This window comes from Sylvia atricapilla, chromosome 7 (genome assembly GCF_009819655.1).
Source record: "Sylvia atricapilla isolate bSylAtr1 chromosome 7, bSylAtr1.pri, whole genome shotgun sequence".
Taxonomy (NCBI): Eukaryota; Metazoa; Chordata; class Aves; order Passeriformes; family Sylviidae; genus Sylvia; species Sylvia atricapilla.
The window spans coordinates 15,942,863-15,964,588 of NC_089146.1; the positions used below are offsets into that span (position 1 = coordinate 15,942,863).

General features: G+C 45.5%; 1 protein-coding gene across 1 annotated transcript; it reads left to right on the top strand.

The window, feature by feature from the left end:
• The first annotated feature begins 681 nt into the window (after nt 1–681).
• IFT70B (intraflagellar transport 70B) lies at nt 682–3,574 on the top strand. Its single transcript, XM_066322737.1, has one exon. It carries the CDS (start codon nt 730–732, stop codon nt 2,728–2,730), a length of 2,001 nt encoding a protein of 666 aa, XP_066178834.1. The 5' UTR covers nt 682–729; the 3' UTR covers nt 2,731–3,574.
• The last annotated feature ends 18,152 nt before the right edge of the window (nt 3,575–21,726 follow it).

The following is a 21,726-nucleotide window of genomic DNA, read 5'->3' on the forward strand; positions in this document are numbered from 1 at the left end:
TCACTTTCAGTAGAAAGAAGTCCTGCCAAAGCAGTGTCACATTATTGAATAAGAAAAGGTGAAAGTAACTTCTTCTACTTTTGAAAGCTGCAGGAGAGCTGTCAGATTGTGCCAAGATACGGACATACTTCCTACCTTCCCACCAGCCTTAACGAAATTTGGATCCTGATGGGCTGTAATGGAGAGGTTCCATGTTGACAAAGCCCAAGACAGAAGTTAAATGCTCCCTGCCCTGGGCTACGTGTTTAGCTTAGGCCCTGCTTTTACACCACTTACTGCTTAAGGGAACTATTACACAGCATTTAGAAATACAGGAACTGATTTTTACTCTTTATTCTTCCCGGCTGCACCGGGAAGATCCCAAAAGGAGGGAAACATTCTGGCCCAGGCAGCGATCTCAGGAGGCCCCAGCTCTCTGCGCCAGTTCGGAACCGGCACTGAACACGCCGCGTCAGTGCTCGGGAGACGGGCGCTGGGAGGGGAGCAGAGGATGAGAGCGGGCAAAAGCGGAGGACGCGGTTCCGCTGCCGACACCGGCCCCCACCGGCTGCAGGGGGAGCGGTCGGGCGCGGGCACCGCGGCCGCCATTCCCCGCCACACGGCCCCGCGCGCGCCGCCGCTTCCGGGGCAGCGCCCGCCCGCACGTCAGCGCTTCCGCCCCGGCGGCGCCGTTGCCATGGCAGCGAGGGCCCCGCTTCCGCCCCGCCGCCGCGCTGCCGGGGCCCGGCCATGGAGGCCGCGCCGGTGCCCGACGGGCAGCACACGGCCGTGGTGTACGGGCACATCGGCGGCGGGCGCTTCGCGGAGGCGGTGTCGCTGCTGAACCGCGGGCTGCAGAAGAGCTGCCGCTCCCGGGGCTGCCTCTCGCTGCTGGGCTACTGCCACTACCAGCTGCAGGAGTTCGCGGCGGCGGCCGAGTGCTACGAGCAGCTGGTGGCGCTGCACCCGCAGCTGCTCCCGTACCGCCTGTGCCATGCGCAGGCCCTCTACAAGGCCGGCCTGTTCGCCGAGGCCCTGCGCGTCGCCAGCCCGCTGCTGGACGTGCCCGCCTTCCACCGCCGAGCCCTGCGCCTCCAGGCCGCTGTCCACTATGCCCAGGGCGACCTCGCGGCGGCCCAGAGCCTGGTGGAGGAGGAGCTCGCCGCCGCTGCTGATGGCGGCTCCGGAGCAGCCGAGGACCCCTCGGAGCGGGCCGATGCCGAGGTCAACCTGGGCTGCCTGCTGTACCGGCAGGGCCGGCACGAAGAGGCCAGCGGCAAGTTCGCCAGCGCCATGCAAGTGTTGGGGTACTGCCCGGAGCTGTCCTACAACATGGCGCTGTGCTCCTACGCGGCCAAGCAGTACACTGCTGCCCTCAAGTACATATCCGACATCATCGAGCGCGGCATCCACCAGCACCCAGAGCTCAACGTGGGCATGAACACCGAGGGCATCGACGTCCGCAGCGTGGGCAACACGCTGCTCCTGCACCGCACGGCCCTGGTGGAGGCCTTCAACCTCAAGGCGGCCATTGAGTACCAGGTGCGCAACGTGCGGGCGGCGCGGGAAGCGCTCACGGATATGCCGCCCAGAGCCGAGGAGGAGCTGGATCCCGTCACGCTGCACAACCAGGCACTCATGAACATGGACAACCAGCCCACTGATGGGTTTGGGAAGCTGCAGTTTCTTCTCATGCAGAACCCCTATCCACCAGAAACTTTCGGTAACTTGCTACTTCTCTATTGCAAATATCAATACTACGACCTGGCAGCTGATGTGCTGGCAGAGAATGCCCATCTGACCTACAAACTGCTCACACCTTATCTGTACAACTTCTTGGATGCCATTATTACTTGTCAAACTGCCCCTGAGGAGGCTTTCCACAAGCTAGATGATTCAGCAGGGACAATGACTGAGCAGCTGAGAAAACTCACAAAACAGGTACAGGAAGCTAGGCAAAAATGGGATGATGAAGCTCTAAAAAAGGCAATTAATGAGTATGATGAGACTATGGATAAATATATACCTGTCTTGATGGCCCAGGCAAAGATTTACTGGGACATGAAGAACTACACAATGGTAGAAAAGATCTTCCACAAATCAGTGGAGTTCTGCAAGGAACACGAGGTGTGGAAGCTCAATGTGGCTCACGTGCTCTTCATGCAGGAGAACAAGTATAAAGAGGCTATTAGCTTTTATGAACCAATAGTTAAAAAGCACTACGACAACATTCTCGATGTCAGTGCCATTGTGTTAGCAAACCTCTGCGTTTCCTACATCTTGACCAGCCAGAATGAGGATGCAGAGGAACTAATGAGGAAGATCGAGAAGGCAGAAGAGCAGCTGTCTTATGATCACCCTGATAAAAATACCTACCACCTTTGCATTGTCAATCTAGTCATTGGTACCCTCTACTGTGTGAAGGGAAACTATGAGTTTGGTATTTCAAGGATCATTAAGAGCCTGGAGCCATATAACAAAAAACTGAGCACGGACACGTGGTATTACGCGAAGAGGTGTTTCCTGTCCTTGCTGGAGAACATGTCCAAGCACATGCTCATGCTGCGTGACAGTGTGATTCAGGAGTGCCTGCAGTTCCTGAAGCAATGTGAGCAGTATGGAAGAAACATCCCAGCTGTCATTGAGCACCCCCTTGAAGAGAACGGGATGCACAGTGGGAAAAACACAGTCACCTATGAAGCCAGGCTTTTGAGGGCACTGATGTATAAGATCACTGGGTGGGCTGAGTAAACATTGTTATCATACAGCAGAAATAAGAACTTTGTTCTTTCCTTACGCTTGTGAGGTAATGCTAACCCTCACAAAATTCTCTAAAGATTTTGGGCTGTATTTTAACAATGTTCAGTAGAAAATAGAATATTTTCATGAAATTAAGCTGTACAGATAACTAGGAGCATTCTCAGTAAGCAGTCATGTTAAATAAAACTTAAGATGTGTTGACCAGGAATGTCATTATAGAAATCCCGTAGAGTTTTCACCCATAAGATAATATTTTATCCTTCTGAAATTTTGATCGATTTCTTTGCATTGGTTGACGTTCAAAGAAAAAAATTTTATCTGTCTCTTCTAGGACAGAATTTAAAGAAACTGTTGTTTAAATTCTCTAATTTGTGCCTATGTATGAAACATTTCTTTCTTCTGCTTTTTCTAAGGTATTTTTAATATATTGTGGATCACATCAGTAGCATATTTAAACACAAGAAATGGCTTTATATAAAAAAATCCATTCTGCAAACATAAATATTTCCTTTTGCTTACTCATTAATAATGCACAAGTGTTGTAGCGAATTCTATAACTAATACAGGGACTGGGAATAAATTCCAGGAAGGCTCTATTAGAGTGAGTTTAGACCTGCCTTTGAAATAAAATTTGTTATGACAACTGGCTTCAGAGACATCGCTCAGTGCTGCCCCTCAAAGTCATGGTGCCCACACCATCTGGGAGGCAGCTGTTGTCCTGCAAACCTGTTTGCTATAGCAAGTGCTTACATAGTAATTTCTGTCCTCTGTGTGCAACCCCTCCAATCAAAATACTATTAAAACTGTCTCTGGTAAGAGACCCGTGAATGTGAAATTATATTGTTTTTCATTTTTATTAAAGAAAAACTCATGTAACTTCCATTTCATGCAAGGCTTACAACCTGTACCCTTGGGTGGAAGAAATCTGCTTCTCAGTTTCCTCCTTGTGTTACACTCTTCCTGCATCTCTCAACACTTCTCCAAAACCCTGTTTATTTGCTTAATTCCTTTACTTGGCATTTCCTTCACCCTGGCATCAGTCAGTGTTATTTCTCAACAGTCTTCCCATCCCTTTTCAAACATATGTGTTCCTCAGTGAAGTGGGACCAAAGTGCCTTCCAGTGTTTTTATGCAGTCTGGTTCTCTGCTCCATGGCTGCTCACCTTTTTGTATTTGTATTTTGTATTCTGCCCTTTGAAGCAATGTGTGAGTTCAAGTTTTTAAAATAAGGATCAAAAATTCATGGCTTAAACTCATTTGCTTACCTTTGATACTGGCTCCCTGAAGGGCTATCGTGAGGGAATTTTGGAATCAGGCTGCATGTCCCTCAGAATCCAGCTTCTGTGCTGTGATTTATCTGGAAAGAAAGAGAACAGCATGTTTGAAGTTTTGAAGCTATTATTATAAAGGAATAGAATAATCCTTCCAGAGAGTTCATGTATATAGGAACTCCACAGGCCTGCAACCATTTCAACACAGAGAAAGTCAACTCTTGTCTGCTGGAGGAGAAATCTGTCAGGGCTGAGCATACCACGTGTGGCTAAAGGAAATGCTGGGGGTTAGGTAATGCTACGTTTTACCCTAAATGTCCTATAACTGTAAATTAAAATCCAATTTAACAGTGCTAAGAATGGGAAAATGTTCTAGAGAGACTAGGGAGCAGACCAGGAGATGCAAGGTGTCCTAGAGAGGCTTCCATAGCTCATCACTAGGCCATTAAGCCCCTGATTATTGTGATATTAAATATTTCCCACAACTGTTTCCCCGTGGGGAGGAGACCTGTGATTTCAAATTTTGTTCACCTCCATGAAGCACAGCAGCAGGCTGTAAAACATGTCTCTAATTTACAGTGCAATTGTATTATATATTATGCAGCATAAACAGCATGACCTTTAAAAAAAAACTTTTTAAAAAGTCACACCACATAACAGTGTCTGAAGTGCAGTAATAGACAATGCCCTTTATTTAATATTCATTGTGCGTTTTCTGTAAAAGTCACTGGACATTTTTAAAAAAATTACTTTGCAGACTCGTGCCTGTGCAAGTGTTGAATGCCCTCTGATGGAGAGCAGTTCAGATACTCATATGCTCTTGGTTTTCCATACAGTCAGAGTTGTGGCTTTCACGAGGGCACTGCTGCCAGAATTTTCAGCCCCGAGAGCTTCATCACTTCCTTTCCTCCCGTGCCCACAGGGATGCACTGCGAACAGGCGGAGGCAGCAGGGCCCGCCGGGCTTTGGCACACACTGCCCGTGCAGCCTGCAGCCAAGGCATCGGCTCCTTTGCCACAGGCTGCAGAGGGAGATGAGCCATTCTCCCAATGGAAAAAACGTCCCCAGAAAGGGCTGTGCAGTTCTGCAAGCTGTGGCTGTTTCAGAAGATACAGCTAGAGGGCAGTCGGCATGCCTGGAATTTGCTTCATCCTGTTACATCACAACTAAAATGCCTAGAGCGGCATTTTTCCTGTTTTTCCCTTTTCCTGCTGTTTTTATGTGCTTTTCCTCACGGAGTGTGCTGTGCCTGCAGACAACCGAGGGCTTCAAAGCAGGTTGTGTGATGCTGAACACAAGGACCTCAAAGTGGAGAGGCCTCTGCTGCTGAAAGAAGACGGAAAAGTGGCAGAGCTGAGGTACAACAGGAGGAGGAGGCCTGGGACAGGCACTTCCTCCTCTGATGCATCAAGAGATGCTTCTGCATGGAGTCTCCTCCATTCCAGCAGCATTTTCCACCGTGTCCACCATGGCCTCTTCCTCAGCAGTAGCACCCAACCTTCCCATGGCAGTGACATGCTGAGGCAGACGCCCTCACTCTCATTATGTCCTGGAGAGCTGCCTACCACCCACTCTGTGCCCAGAACTGAGGCCTGTGCTTGTGTGGCTGACACCATTTGCAGGGTAGGAGTGTTGCTTCCTCCAGTGGCAAGCACGCGTTTATAGCATCTCCCACTGCAGAGCACTTTGGTCATGAAAAATATATAAATGTTACAGCCACTTTTATTACCGTCTTTATACCACATTTAATGTTATCACTATGTGACTTACACACAAAATACATTTTTAAAGGAAAGCACATACATTTTTATTTAGAGAGAAAGGAAGATAGCAAGTAACAGTTTATGCTCCCTATACATATAGTAAAATCTGCCTAAATTAATGCCCTAAGCCAGCAGAGTCCTTTTGTTCCAAAAAAAAAAAAATCAAAAACACTACTCAGAAACATCTGAACATATTCCCAGGGCATGCAATGGGCAAACAGCTGCAGATAAGCTCAGATTCCTAAGCAAGAGCCTTTGTTGATTTGTTTTTTGTTGGTGTTTTTTTTAATTGGAGCAGGGGAAAAGAAGCCCTCTGTTCCAGCATCAGGGTCTGAAAGGTGAGCAGCACAAGATGCTTCCCATGTACATGACCACCATACCAAGGCCAGTCTCCAGAATTTTATTTGCACGAATACCCTCTTTTGCATCTTGTCCTTACAGGACATCCTGTAAAATGTTCTTGTCCTTGCAAGGGCTTGACACCCATGTTGCAAGTGACAAGCTGTGTCATACTGCAGTGGACACATAATTTTTTTCCCCCATTACCCTTGCAGGAATCACAGCACACATTGCATGAGCAAAGGCCTCAGACCAGCATTCTGACAGCAGCCCATGTGCGCTGGCAGGAGCAGGAGAGGCACAGAAGGCCTGAGATAAAATTTATTTCATGCTCCATCTTGGATCCCCTTGGTGCTCAAATCTCCATCAAGTGTCTGCTGACACCATCAGCACGACATAGGTAGTGAATGCCAGGGACCTTTGTGATCAGCTCCACAGTCAGAGCTGATCAAAAAATTTCTGTAATCAAGGGGTGGCTGACTTTATGATAAGACAGAGATAAAAGGTGAGACAGCAGAGTCTTCCTTTTCAGCACTGGGAGGAACATGATGATCATCTTCCTTGGGAAAGTTGTGTGTACTTCTGCTGGGTAAGCAAGCCCCTTTTAGCAGATGAACAAGGAGAGGACTGCTATTTTTCCAAAAATGGTGAAGTTACACATGAGAATAAAAGCCGATTTTGACAGCCCATTCCACAATATCTTACTGACAACATCCTATTTTAGAAGCCTGAGTTCAAAACTTCAACAAACTCATATTGGCTTAGCTTCCAGCAAAGGCAGAAGAGTCTAATCCTGAAAAATTCAGATTTGGAACACTCATGCAATCGTGTTTCTTTGTAGGCTAAAAGATAAGCACTGAAAGATCCATCCCCTCCTCTCCCTCGGGCTTGTCTTCTTTTATTTCTTTTTAACCTTTCAGTAAATGAAATACTTTTATATTTTGGGACTGTGATAAAACCTGCTCTCTTCTTAAGGAGTGAGTATGGCCAGGACAATGTGCATCATCATGTTTTTGAAGGAAGTGTATTTGTCCAAACTTCATTTGGACAACCTATCCTACACAAAGAAAGTGTCTAAATGAAGCAAAAGAGGCTTTAACTACTGACAAACTTTTAGGCCCTATTTTCAGCAAAGCGTTTTTTTTGTTTAGTTAGGTTTTTTGGGTGTTTTGTGTTTTGGTTTTTTGGGTTTTTTGGGTTTGTTTGTTTGTTTTTTCTTTTGGGTTTGGGGTTTTTTATTTTTTGTCTGGTTTTTGTTTGGGGTTTTTTGTTTTTTGTTTTTTTTTTTTTTTGGATGCTTTTCCATTAAGTAGAAAATTGAGACATTTGGACTCGTTTTCCTAAGAACCTTTTGATTAGCATAATCTTCCTAGATCTTGCCTGAATTTAAATTAATAAAGCCTTAGAGCAGACCTTGCCAAACCAAACAAATAAGTCCAGAATATTTCTATTTTTGAAGATCTTTCCCTAAATTCACTGTAGTTTGTAGTCCAAACTGCAGGCCAGGAAAATCAATAAAAAAGTTCACATCGACTTCAATGAGTCTAAAATTGGCACCTTGGAAAATACCCATTTTCACAGACTACTATTTCAAGCCATCCAAGTGCAGCTTCTGGAAAGTGCTGGAATGCTACAACCCGTCTTGTTCAATGACAAAACCCCTTGTTTCTACCCACTTAAAATGCTGCCTAGAATTCAGCTAACCCCAAGTTTGGCATGGCGCAGCTACTGCACATTAAGAAAACATCACTGTTGCGCAACGAGAAGCAGAAGCTGGCAGGTGATTCTGGTCCTTCACCTGGACGTGGCCAGGCACAGCCTCCGCCGGCACGCACGGAGCGCCGCGGCTGAGCACAGGGCTGAGCGCTCCCAACCACCTGGCACAGGAATACCCCTGCGGTGCGGCCCCGGCCCCGGGAGATGCCTGTGTCCCCACAGCCACCCTGCCAGGAACGGCTTGGAAAGGGAAATAGAAAACACAAGTGCCACATTTTCTCTGGAACATGGGAATCGTCACTCGGCATCACAAACTTTTAAACTTCCTATGATGAATGTATGCACTGGCTCTGAACGGTCTGAGCCTCTCATGGCTTCTTTGTCTTCTGCTGTGCACAGTCACCCACTTCCCTGAATTTCAGCCTTTCTTGCTGCTTACCTTCTCCTTTCCCCCAACTCTGCCCTTAGGACCCTTTCCAGCCTGTATCACGAGCAGGGAAAAGGTTGACGAACAGCTTTTTATGAGTCTGTTTTATTTTATAGCTCTTTTTCCCGTGGGAGAGGGCAGAGGGAGTTGGCTAACACTCAAACAGTTGGGTTGAACTGTTTACTAACAGCCGTTTTCCAAATTAAAATTAGCACAGCTCGGATTTTTCTGAGCTGCACTTCTCTGGTGCCTCTCAGAGCTCTTTGTGTGCCCCTCCGCTGATTCACGGCCGCTCACACGGCCGGCAAACAGCAACGCGAGAGCTCGACACGGCGTGTCGGATTTTCTTGCTCTGTCAGTAGTCTTCATCACTGCGGTTCCCACGCGGAGCAGGAGATGGAGAAGCACCATCACGGCTGAGGGATGGGGCATTCAGAGCGAACATAAATCCTTTGCTCTTCCCCTGCTGAGCAGCTCAAGGCACACGGCGTTTTTACAGCGTCGAGCGCCACACGCTCTGATGGCCGGCCCGGCAGCAAAGGCGCAGCCAGCACACCGACACCCCCGCGCCGCTGCCGCAGGTGCGGAGACACGGAATTTCCCCGGGGAGGCGCCAGGAGCCGGGGCCCGGCTCAGCGGCAGCCGCTCCCCGGGTGACCCTGGCGGCGGGGCCGGGCCGTGCTGCAGAGGGCGCTGCTGCGCCGGGACCCGCGGGCCGGCAGCGGGAACGGGAACGGGACCGGGCCGGAACGGGCCGGCAGCGGGAACGGGACCGGGCCGGCAGCGGGAGCGGGTGGTCCCGCCAGCGCAGGGCCGCTCCCGACATAAAGCGGAGCGGAACCCCGCGCTTCAGCCAAGGGATGCAGGCAATGCCATGCACCACCGCAGCCTCCTGCTAGCACCTTACAGGGACCGCACATTGGAGAGGAACCTGCCCTTAAGTAACGCAGTCTGGCCTCTGGGCAGGTATTTGTTCAGTCCCGTGCACACCTGACCTCAAAGAGCGTCCCACACTTGTGCCGGTGGCACCGCGCTTGGCGCTTGGCAGCACCGCCCCATCCGCCTCTGCTGAGCGTTCGCAAATGTGTGCAAGGCAAGGATCGCCCCCCTTTAGAAATGGGAAGCAGCCACATTTACCCGGCATAACCGGGCCCACCTCCTTTGCTGCCTTTCAGCCTGCACAAGAATGTATCAGGGCTTCGGAAGGCATGAATGCTGGCAACAGTACTCAGTGGCAGTGAAACAGTCAACAAAATATAAAGCTGTTAGAGCGGGACGGCGTCTCTGGGAAGGGAGATGCGGGAGCCCTGCCCTCTGCCTTTGTGCTCAATCCAGGCCAGAACGCGCAGAGACGCCTCCCTGATCTTGTGAAGTGCCTGCCAGCGAGCATGTGTAATGTACTGTGAAATTTTTGTGACTTGCTAGGTTATAAAGCTGGTTATAGGAGAATTTAATAAAAAAAAGGAAACCAGTTTATCTCTTTCTGATAATTTCTCTATGGCTTTAGGGTCTCATTCTAGCTTTCTCTCCATGCCTGGAGAGGTGATCCTAATATTCAGCATGAAATGTACAGATTCCCTGAAGGGAACTTGAAAGAAATTCTCTGCTTCAGATTCAAACCTGACAGTATATATCACATTAGGGGATCCCTTTTATCAGCAGGATATTCAGAAGGGATGAATGATTTACTCACATAATCTCTTAAACCTTTCACTTGCAGAGTCTGAGATAGAATTTATAGCATTTTTATCATTTGTGCCCAAAAAAAACCCAGTAAAATTCCTCTATGAAATCTGAAACCCTACTCACTGATTTTCTAGCTGATGAAATTTCAAAGAAACATGTTTTTCTGTGATAGAGTAACAGCAGGTCTTTGCCCTGGCTTTGGTGTTTTCTCATGTTGGAGATCAGATAATTCCTCCCTAGGGAGACACATTGAATAGAAACCTCCCATCTTTTGCATTTGAAAACACTGAGGATGTGTATTAACCTCCCGTAATTTAAGACTGTGCCATGTTTTGCAGAATTATTTTCTCTGATTTCCATTTTTCAATTAGATGCATATTTACATAAGAAACCTAAACTACCAATGTTTTCATTCTGAGTTTTAACTTAAGTAATTGGCCTTGCTTCCGAATGATGAGGAAAGCAATTTATGTGACAACACTTGCTTAATATTTCTGCCACGAAATTACTGCAGAAATGTAAACCAAAAATAGACTGTGACATATTTATCTTCCTAAAGTATTTTTCCTGCTTGATATGTTCTCCCTTTTTCTGATGAAAATATAAGCTGGTTTGAGTCCAGGTTGTTTGTCCTGTTGTACCAATAGAGTGATACCATATTTTTTATTCTTCTAAAGTAATTCTTGAATTAAACTGGTGGAAATGGGCCCAGAATGAGAATGCAAAACAGATCATAATCTCATTTGCTAATATTGTCATTTTGTTTGTTGTTTGAGCCCAGAACTATCAAGTCTTAATCTGGGCTGATACAAATAAATATATAATAATGCCAATAACTGTTCCTTTATTTGAACTTAAGAGGTTCCAGGGGCAGGAGGTGAATGAGCATGACTGGACTGGTAATCAACACATTGGAAACAACCAGAAGTACAGACCAGAGCTACAAAACCAGTTTTCATTTTAGCTTTGGTGAATGTGTGCTCACCCCTGAGAAGGAGGTCGCTGACTCTGAACTAATCTCCAGAAGGTTATCTGCAAACAGGGTTGTCTGCAATTCTGGTAAGGTCCCCCCTCAGACCACGTTTCTATCAAGCCCACAGGGGCCCCCTCACCGCTGCTTTTCTGCCTTACAGAGCTCCTGCACGAGCTGGGGGTTTGCTCAGTTGGGACACCACTGACCTCCACGAGGCAGGGTCCTCACTGAGTGCTAAATTATGTTCACACTCACCTAGTGCAAGCCCCAGTACTTCCATGCACTTCAGCAAAACAGAGTCAAATTTACACCAGCATAAGTGACAGCAGGATTTGGCCCTGTGGAGCGAGGTCTGTAAGGCCAGATCCTCCATGGGTATAAGTTAATTGGGCTCAGTTTGCATTTGCAGTGCCAAATTTACTTCTTTCCATTTAGTATGTGGCCAAAGGTCAAGTTAAGAAAATATTTCACTGTCATAATTATTCCCATGAAATCCAGAGCAGTTTGTATTTGGCAGCCAATGTCATTTCCCATGCCTTAAGAAGCTGGCATTAATTTCCTACACTGAACAAAGACAGATTCATTTACCCACTTTCCTGACTGCCATTTTCTTCACCTTGTGTGTGTCTGAATCCCTGCAATCTGATGCAGTCCTGGAGGAGCCTTCCTGGGCTCTACTACAGCACTAACAACAACTGTATCTCCATCTAGTGAGGATTTGTGATGGGTTTCATTCAGAGGGAGTTTTGCTTTAAACCTGGGGAGAAAGCCTGGCAACTTTGCCTCCCAGCAGCTCTTTGCTGCTGCCTTTTCTCCCCGAGAGCCTGCCCGCCATCATTAGAGAGCAGAGGCGGGGATCTCACAGGAGGGTGATTCCGAGGCTGTCGCTGTGTGTCAGTAGCCCTGCAGCTGGATAACATCCCGTGGTGAGCAGCCCTTGGGAGCGGCTTATTGCTTCTGATGCGGACCCTCCAGCACCTTCCCTCTCCCAGCGTCCTGTGTATGCGGCAAAGCTCCCAGGGAGAAGCACTCTGCCCTTTTTCCCATCTGAAATGAATCCCAGACTGGGAGCAGCCAAGCAGGAGCATGACGGCAGCACTGGGATGGGATAAAATCTTCAAGGGCTGCAGGGGAGCCAGGGTGCACTTCTGTGCCTCCAAGGGACTGAGCTTTGGCTCTGCCTGCAAATGCAGTTGCAAACAGCCACCCCCTTTCTTTTTCACAGAAATATTTCAGTCCATGACATGTAGCTAATATCCCCAGCTGATGCTGGCTTGCCTGACTCCCCTGAAGCAATGAATATTTATACTAGCTAAGTACCAGCATACATTTCATATCCTTCTGACTATTGCTTACAGCAATTCCTGTTTGTTTTCCCATAGTACTCAGAAAGCTGAATACCTTTTTCATGCAGCGTGTTTTCACCATCATTTTTCCCCTGTAGGTTTCTTCAGATTTATACATTTTAAGTTCCCATCACAGCTTCACAATAAATTAAATGGGGCAGTGGCAAAATTACCTAAAGTGCATTTGCCCCACCCTGACACACAAAAAACCCTATCACCTCTCTCTGCTCCCTGCACAAAAAAAAAGAAAGTTCAAGCTAGAAAATTCTGCACATCCATGGCAACAACATAGGCATGGAAACAGCAGGGTGGACCCTCCCACACCCTGGCCAGTGCTGCAGGATTTCAGTAAAATTTCCCATTTCTCAGGATATTAAGTTTGACTGCAAGAAAATCTAGACATCATGTAATCTCACTGCAGCTTTGGAGCTAATAAAGAGACATAAAACATGCTACAGCCTGGAAGCTTGCTCAGAGGCACATGTGTAGGTTTTGAAATGAGGACAAGTACAGCACGGGTGCAATGGGACACAAAGAGGAGGAAGACTCAAATATAGATAGCATAAGGAGGCACAGCCTGTTGGGAAAATACAAATTTTCATAAGCAGGGAAGGCCAACTCAGGTTTGGATCACACAGTTGCCACACTGTGGCAGCTCAGCCACTGGTGCATGTGTGCTCCCCTCCACTCCTTTGTCCCGCAGAAAGGATTGCCCATGGCAGGAACACACTCAGGGGTGCCCTGAGTAAGAAAATGGGCCCCAGTGCAGTGAGCAGCTGCTACTCTCCCTCCCCCAGGGATAGGGAAGTGGGACCTGAACCATGCAGGCACCAAGGCTGGGTTCTGATCACAGAAGTGGCTTTTAACACCCCCTCTGCCATTTCACTCACTAGCCCAAGGTCAGGGGTGAAGCAACTGTGGATGAAGCAACAGAGCCCTCAGGCCAAGATCTGCATGGCATGTAGGCACCTGAGCTTCACCCTTTCAGCGGGAGGTTCCCAAGTACCTGTGGGAATCTGTGCCTTAGGATACAGCGTGCTGAGACACCACCTCAAAGTGCACACCTGCACTGGGGCTACATTGCTGCAATTGCAAGGATTGCTCCTTGCTGTGCAGAGCAAGGAGCTGGCCAGGCTGTGGCTCCTGGGGCCAGGCAGGAGCACCCTGAAGCCTGCAGAGCAGCCTCCTGCTTTGAGCCTTACAAATGGCATATGCTGAGCTTACTGGGCTTTCGAGAGTACATTATAAATAGTCAGTTTATTGTCCATCTTAAACCTTCTCTTCTTCAATCCTTCAGCTTGGGTTTGAAAACAGGTGCTGTCATGAAACACAAATTGGGATTTGTTTATTTCCACACCTGTTCTGCTGTTATATTCAACACTAGAGTCAATCTCACCAAATCCATGACTGTGGTTTTGTGGTAGCAAAGCACTGAGGCAAAACACACAGAGAGGAGGAGCGTGGTTTCTATCACACAACCTAAGCTCATGACACACAAGAGCACTTCCTTACAAGCTCAGGTAATGTAAGAGGGTCTCATCACACACCTTGGGCAGATACCAGAATCTGAGATGGAACTGAGTGAGACACAACAGCCCCTGGGCATGAGCTGGTGGAAAGACACAGAGGTGAGAGGAGAGCAAGCCTTGCAGGCCAGCAGGACAAAGCCCAGAAAATGATACAGGCACTCTGAGTGGCTGAGGTTTCCCTTGACTTTAGCAATGCTTGCACAACTTGTCATGTCAGGACAGCCTCCAACACATATCTGGTCTCAGCAACCTTTTAATCGTTTCTGAGAATTTTTTTTTAATTGAGGTAACTTTCATCATGCAGCAATGGACACCCACCTCAGTTTTTATAGGACCATTACAGTTGAAGCTGACAGAAGTGTTGAGAAACTTCATGATTTTAAAAGAGTTTTGTGAGTTTTATACCTCAGGTTAGATTTTATATTTTCTGTCTTCATTTGCAGTAAATAAATTTGTTATCCCTTGCCTTACCCTGTACTTGATCACTGATAGGAAATTCTTGTGTCTCTCCTCTCCAGGAGGAAATTCCCAGCTGGACACAGGCTGGTTTAGATAAGAAAAATGGGTGCAGAGTGTATAATTCAGCTCTGAATCACAGTGTCTTAAGGGTTTAGCGAGGAAATCTAATTGACACATATGAGCGTTCAGGAGTTAAAACCATGTGGTGGGGACTGTCTGGTGATTTTGCAGAGCTGCTGGCAGGAGCCAGGCTGAGGGAAATCCCCGTGGTGATTTGTAGTTTTGGAGAAGGAGAACCAGAGCTGCTGAACTGCCAGGAATTTGATTTCTGGCCACAGCTGTTTATTCCATCTAGTACTGTTCCCTCTCACAAGGCAAACCCACACCTTCTGAAGAGGCTATAACATGCACTGCTTATTTTTACCACATCACAGAAACATCTGACTTGGCTCTCCCCCTGTATTTTTAATGCTTGCCAGTTCTAACACTTCAAGTATAAAACTTGCAGACCATCCTCTGCCTAGCTTTTGGGTTTAAAGTTTGGTTTTTCCCTAGCAATGGAACATGCCCCAAAGTATTTCTTAGGAGAGTAACTCTCCTCTTAACAAACAAGAAGTCCTTGGCTCTGTATGATCTATGCCCTAGTTAAAGTAAACAGTAACGTTCATATTTTCCCGTAGGCTGCATCAGAGCACTGGTCAACTATTCAGTAAGTAGCCCATATTTCTTATTGCAATTTATGGCCTTGAGATGGACAGGAGCTAATGCAAATGTCCTGGGCTTTTGTGAGGGATGGTGCAGGGCACATAATGGCTTTGTAGTTACAAATGCTGAGCAGATACACAGTTCACTGATCTGTTAAGCACTTTTGAGATCATGCAGTGTGTAAAAAAATACTATGTACTTGTAAATGTCAAGAGGAGTTACTGATATTTATAGAAAAGAAACTGTTTTACTGCTTCCAGTTCTGTGGAGCAAATATGCTGTATACTTTAGGGTTCAGCTCTATCAGCCGAGTAGTTTCCGTGTGGATCAGATTTTTAAGGTCATAAATTGATTGAGGTGACCCCAGCAATTCAGCCCCATGCCTGGGTCATTTAAAGCCCAAGGGAAAGGCAAGTGACATTTAACATTTAGTGGGAAAACAAGAAAAGCAAAGCAAAGGGAATATGGAGGTTTGTAATATGACAATAAAAAACAAGGCATGTGCGTTTCATCAGTTGGATTTCATAAAGAGCTTGATCTTGCAAGCCTTCTTTTGCAAAATATGCACGGGCGTAGGAATTCAGTAAAGAATGCCAAAGAACTCACTAACAGGACTTGCCAAACACAGAATCAAGGCAAGCAAGAAAAAAAGGGATCAAGTCTGACAATAAACACAACATTCTGGAAATTACAACTCTAATTTAATGCACCACATGGAAGGCTTTGCATTTTAATTTATCAGTTTCTTTTTAATTGACCAGATTAATTATTTCCACCTTGCCATTTGGCAGGTAGGTCACTGTTCTTTTTCACAGCATTAATGAACTAATTCCGTTTTTCCCCCCTGTAATTAAAAGTGCTAGTTACAGAGACCACGTTTATAAATTGGTATGGCGCACAATAAAATTTACTCTTTATTTAAAAAAAATAACATAATTTCCCATGTCAAAAGGGATTTCTTTTCTTTGCATGTCTCCACCAGCAAAACCATGACTAGAAAAAAAGTCCCCTCAACCCTGTACTTTTCAATCAGTAATAAAAATGGGTAAAATAAGATTACCAGTGAACTCCTAAGCATTCACAAGTCTCCCTTGGGCACACCATGCTCAAGTAGAAATGTGAAAACAATTGAAGGCTCACATTACCCATGTTTTATGCTCTAATCGAGGGGTCCCAGGATCAGGTCAAAAAGCAGCACTCGGCAGGATCCCGCTGTGTCAGCCCAGTTGCTCACTTTAAGAGAGGCTGAAGGAACATCAACACTTGTTCATTGCAAACAGAACGAGTCAAACTCACTGGCATGGGCTGATCTGGGGGCTGCCACACCTTCAAAAGCTCATCTTATTCTTAATTTACCCTCTCAAATGACTTTTTTGTGATACCTGTCTTTAAATGTCATAACCCACTGAGTTGACCTAATGGAGCCCAGTTCAGATAGAGGCTGGATCTCACTGATTGCACTGGCTAAAAATACACAGGATAAGACAGGAAAACTGGAAGAAGCAGAGGGCTTTGTATAGTAGTAGGGCTGGACAGATACTACAAACAATTGTCTGAAAACACTATTTTGTATTTCGAATTAATTCACTACAGTCTGGCTGAAGGCTCTTTTCTGTTTTGATGTTAGGCTCTTCCGAGTAGCAAATTTAGCTCTCTGAAACACACCTAGAAATTGCATTTGAGAGCCAAGTCCACAGGTAAACCTTCTGCCACCATTTTGACATCTTCTCACGAATGTGCTGGCACTGAAAATACCTGAATTTGTCCAGTCAGAGACTGGACAAAAACCTGTCTTTTTAAAAGATGTATATGATCTAGCTGCTATGTGAAATATGTTTTGGGAATGAATCTATGTATTCTTGTGCATGAGAGAAAACATGAATGTTTTCTTATCCAATCCCTTGCCTTTCTCTAGTGCTCAGGATAGCTATCACAAGGCTTGAAGAGGGGATGCAGAGTGAAGGAGAATTGTAAGGGTGGCAGAGAAAATAAAAGAGAAAACAAAGGGATATGATAAAGTCAGGGGTTGCCAAAGAGAGTTAGAAAAGGCACTAGTGCTGGCCTGGGAAAATAAGTATCCTGGTCCCCAAAATTACAGCTGCCCAAGGACAAATGCAGCTGGCAGCCCTTGTCCCTCTCTGCTCTGGTGTGTGCATCTGAAGCCCAGCTGTTACAAAACACGGTTTTCACTCTACAGATTGCATTTTTCTCCCCACAAAGAAATAGACAAATATTTAAACCTGCGAAACAGCCTTAGGACTCGTTCTCTGTGCATCTGAGAGAGTGAGATTAATTCAACAGGATTGTGAAAAAAAAATACAGCAACTGGTATTTCTAATTCCATTTCTCAGTGGAAAGCTTCTAGTAACAGCTAATAACTAAGTCATACTAATCAACTCAGTGACAAAACCTCTAAAGTATGTAATATAACATAGTTTCTGAGTATTTTTTTTAATTGAACCTACATGTTGCAATCTCCTACTCTGCAGTCATAAAACTTTATAGTCTTCTCTTTTGTCTACTAAAATTTCAGGTGTTTAACCACTGACTTCCACTCTTACAAAGTCTGTGGTAACAATAATGCTATCCATGTGCGGCAGTAAATGAGCATTTCAGCTTGGTTGGCAGTGACAGCTTTTACATACACAGGCAAGCAGAGTAGTCTGAATTCTGCCCTCTGCCTATGTAACTTCACTGCAATGTTCATGGCTGTCAGTGGAGTTACTTCTGATTTACTTCAGTGCAACTGAGGAAAGAGTTTGACCCAGTTTGTCTGTATTTATGGAAGGAAGCCTAGAGAAGAGTGTCTGTTCTTGTTTAAAGTGCAGGAGGAATTCCAGTGTTGCTGAAGGAAAGCATGCAAGCCAAGACTGCAGCCAGCAGCACCGTTGCTATGGCACACCATCCTCAGGATGTTCTGAAAATGCCTGGAAATTTGGTACCCTGCCCACTGTACCTGGGGGACCAAGGCATGCGAAAGCATTTATGCTAAATGACTTTTCAATTCAACTTCGACCCAGAGGCACCTCTGGAGAGACTGGGTGGAGGAGGAGGAACAGCAAATGGGAATCTGAAACAATTAAAGTTGCTCCATTCTCCCCTAGTTCGTGAACTGCCTTGTATCATGTTGAAGCCAGGAAAGTTTGGTAATAAAAACACAGCGGTTCAATTAAATAAACTCTTAAGGCACAGGAATGTAACAAAACTAGGGAGTCACCTAAACTCATTACTTGTCCAGACTGGCCAGCACTGCCGCAATGATAAACAGTCATTGCAAAACACTGTAATTTATTCTCTGTGACTTATCTTGCAAGAATGGTCAAGGGATCCTTCTAGCAAGCAGGGTCCCATTATCCATGGAGAAATTGTCTTGGTTCTACACTCTGGATTCCCTTTGGTTAGCAATAGTCACCAGTCACAGAACTCAGTCCTCTTATGCATCATTGGAGCCCCTGCTAGCACAGATCCAGTCCTAGAAGTATTTTCAATCAAATACCTTGTTTGAGGGGTTTGGAACCTGATTATAAAAATTTGTTTAAAGTTAAAACTTTTGCTCTGGCATTAGAAAATGGAAAAAAAAAAAAAAAAACAAAAACAAACAAACAAAAAAAAAACCCCTAAGAACTAAAAAATAGAGAGAGAGACTTCCAAGATAACAGTGCAGAGAGAAGGAAAATGGGGCCAATCTGGAACTGCACAATCTGGATTCAAGTCTGCAAAGATCTGACATCTGTTTTCTTCATTTAGTCCTTGACAGGAAGAACTTGAACTCTAGAAAGAGCTGCATTAAAACCTAAGAAATATGTACCTTGAAATCTTTGTTTAGATTTTTCCACCACACTCCCAAATTTACAAATTTCCTGCATTTTTCTGGACATACTTTTGTTCTTTTCCACCAAGAGTCTCTTGGCAATATGAGGAGAGGAATCCACTGTCCTCTTCTGCCACGTTATACTTGCATGCTTTACCTCCAAGCATCAGTTCTTACTATTCCCTAAACACCAGAAGTGTGCAAAATGAGGGCTTGAAAGGATCAAAATAAAACACTTCCATGAGCATGCACGTACTCCAAAGTGGCTTTTCACACTGTTAGTCCCTGCTGACTTCTTTGAGACCAGTGAAACTCAGCCAAAGCCAGCAGCACGCCACCACCACCAACAACTCTTACACACCTTCATGACTGAGCCAGTTTTGGACAACTACAAAATCCACCCACAGCTTTTCCCTCAAAAACAGTTTCCCCTGACACTAGTTACCCACTCATCAGCTGTCACTACTCGCATTTCATTCCTGAGTTGTGGCCAGGTGGAGTCACCAAGCCTGGTGACAAAACAGAAATGCCCACTCCAGAGCAGTAAGGGAGGTTTCCTTGTGTCCCAGATATCACTGGGTCTTCATACTGCTAGTTATGCGATTGGAAACAGCCTCTGCTGCACTGAGCTCACCAAGGGATGCACATAAAGGGAGAAGGGGCAGTGCACAAGGCACCTGCTGAGAAAATGCCTCTCTTGATCCCAGTAGCCTTCATGGACAACCAGGAGCCAGAGAGACAGCTGTCCGTGGGTGTCCAGGGTCAGTACAGACTCACAGGGTCTTAGGGTAGCATCTCTGCCTGGTAATATCAAACTCTGCAAAATTCTTTCAGGAAATTATTGCTGCTCAGTTATTTTGATTTAGAGGTAAGGTAGTTTATTTCAATGCAATCCCAATCCAGAAAAAAAAAATAAAAAATAAATAAATAAAAAATTGAGGCGTAAGGCTAATGCAAAAGGAGATTTAAAATACGCACTTGGCTTTTCCCTGGAGCATTATTGCTTACAGCCTGGCAGTAAGAAAAATTGAAAAGCACCAATGGAAAATAAAAACAATGTGTCCATGCACCTCACACTGCTGTTGTTTTCAGATCATCTGATCCCAATTAGTCTGCCTGCAAAGCTATGGAGATCCCTAATGATTTTATTAATCAGAGCCATCCTCACACCTGACTTGCTGTGCTCCCATAAATGCACACTGTGATTTGGGTGGGCTGCAGGTAATTAGTGTCAGGATCCCTGCAGACAGATTTGAAGTCACTCCTACCAGCTCAGGGTTTTTCAAAGCATTTCCTATTCCAAGACCTTCCAGTTCTCCTCAGACCAACAGTCAGCCTGCAGCTCTTACAGAGGAATAAGGATTTTGGCTGAACAGGTTTTGTTCTGCTCCCAAATACCTCAGGAGATTCCACACCTTTTCATTCACCTTGTAGCAGCATCCAGGTACAGACGGGACCTGAAATCAAGCACGGCTCTGTCCGAGGAGTCTGGCAAGAAACACTGAACTACTTCGAGTCCCACTCCAGGCGCTGGGGATGAGGGTAACTTTTTTTTTTTTTTTTTTTTTTTTTTTTTTCCCTTCACCCCCGCAGGCAGTTTCCCTTCAGATTCATTAATCCAAGCACTGGGCGAGGCTGGAAGCTGAGGAAAGACGTGACCAGGAGGAGGTCAGGGAGGACCTGCCCTTTGTGTCTAAAGCCACACTGTAACTCAACATCACAGGGAGGAGCCACATCAACAAGAGCCACAGAAGAGAAACTTTGTGCTTAAGTGCAGTGGATACTAAAAAAACTTTAAAGCAAGGAAATTAAAATCTTTAGACTCAGCATGGAAGCTATTTAAGAAACGATTTTGTGATCATGGAGAGCACAAAAAAAGTGGTGTACTTTAGGGAGAGGAGGCAGGAAAGTATGGGGGAAAACAATAAAATGGTTAAATTGCACGATATTGTTCAAGCCAAACAGGTGCCTCAAAAAAAAAAAAATTTACTCAACTTCAGTTCAACTGAAGCCAATAGAAAGGAAATATGAACTAGAACAAATAAAAAGTTGGGGCATGAAATTTTGGAAGGCTGAGAGTGATTATGAACAACCAATAATGAAAGACATAAACTTAAATAACTAGAAATTCTTTTAGCAAATCAGCTGATTTACCAGGGATTAGAAGCAGCTTTTCGTAGTAAGGAGGCAGCAGATTTGCTACACAATTTCTATGCACTGGGGAGAATTTCAGTAACACCTACTGCAGCTGCAGCCTTACCCATGGCTAGGCTGAGAAGCTGTCAAAAGAGTGGTTAATAAAACTGAAGCACTAAACCACATGGGTGCAGGCAGAGAGGCAGGGGTTTATAAAACTGCTCTGGCACAAACAGCTGGGGTCTTTCCCCTGTGGTTGTTAGTGCTGCCATAGTAAGTATGAGCACCTTTACTGGTGTGAACTGGAAAGGTTTGAGTGATGATGATTCGTATTAGGGTGACATGATTCATATTAGCACTCTCTCAACAGCACTTCCATCCAGGAGAGAATAATTGCCATCCAGTGCTGCTTTGGTGGTCCAGAAGCACACAAGTTTCCTTTCAAGAGTAAAGAACAGGGCCCATCAATGGGCAATCCACTGAACACTAAAAATCAATTTTAAAAAGTCTCCAGAACGGCACTGTAAGTAGTGAAGCATAACACCACTCACTCCAGCACCTACTTTAGATAACCTGATCTCAACACCCAGTCTGGAAAAGGAACTTGGTTACAAGATACTTTACATTTTTGCTTTTCTTATTTCTCTGTATAGATCTGGTAACATTAGTTTATGGGTAAATTCATGTCAGTGCAAGCTTGGCCATTGCATTTATCTTACTGCTTAATGCATCTTCTGTATCTCCTAGATGGTGTAGAAATAAAAGTAATCGCCTATCAGCAGTATTAGAAAAGCAATATGAATTCACAGATGATCGGAATCCTGCC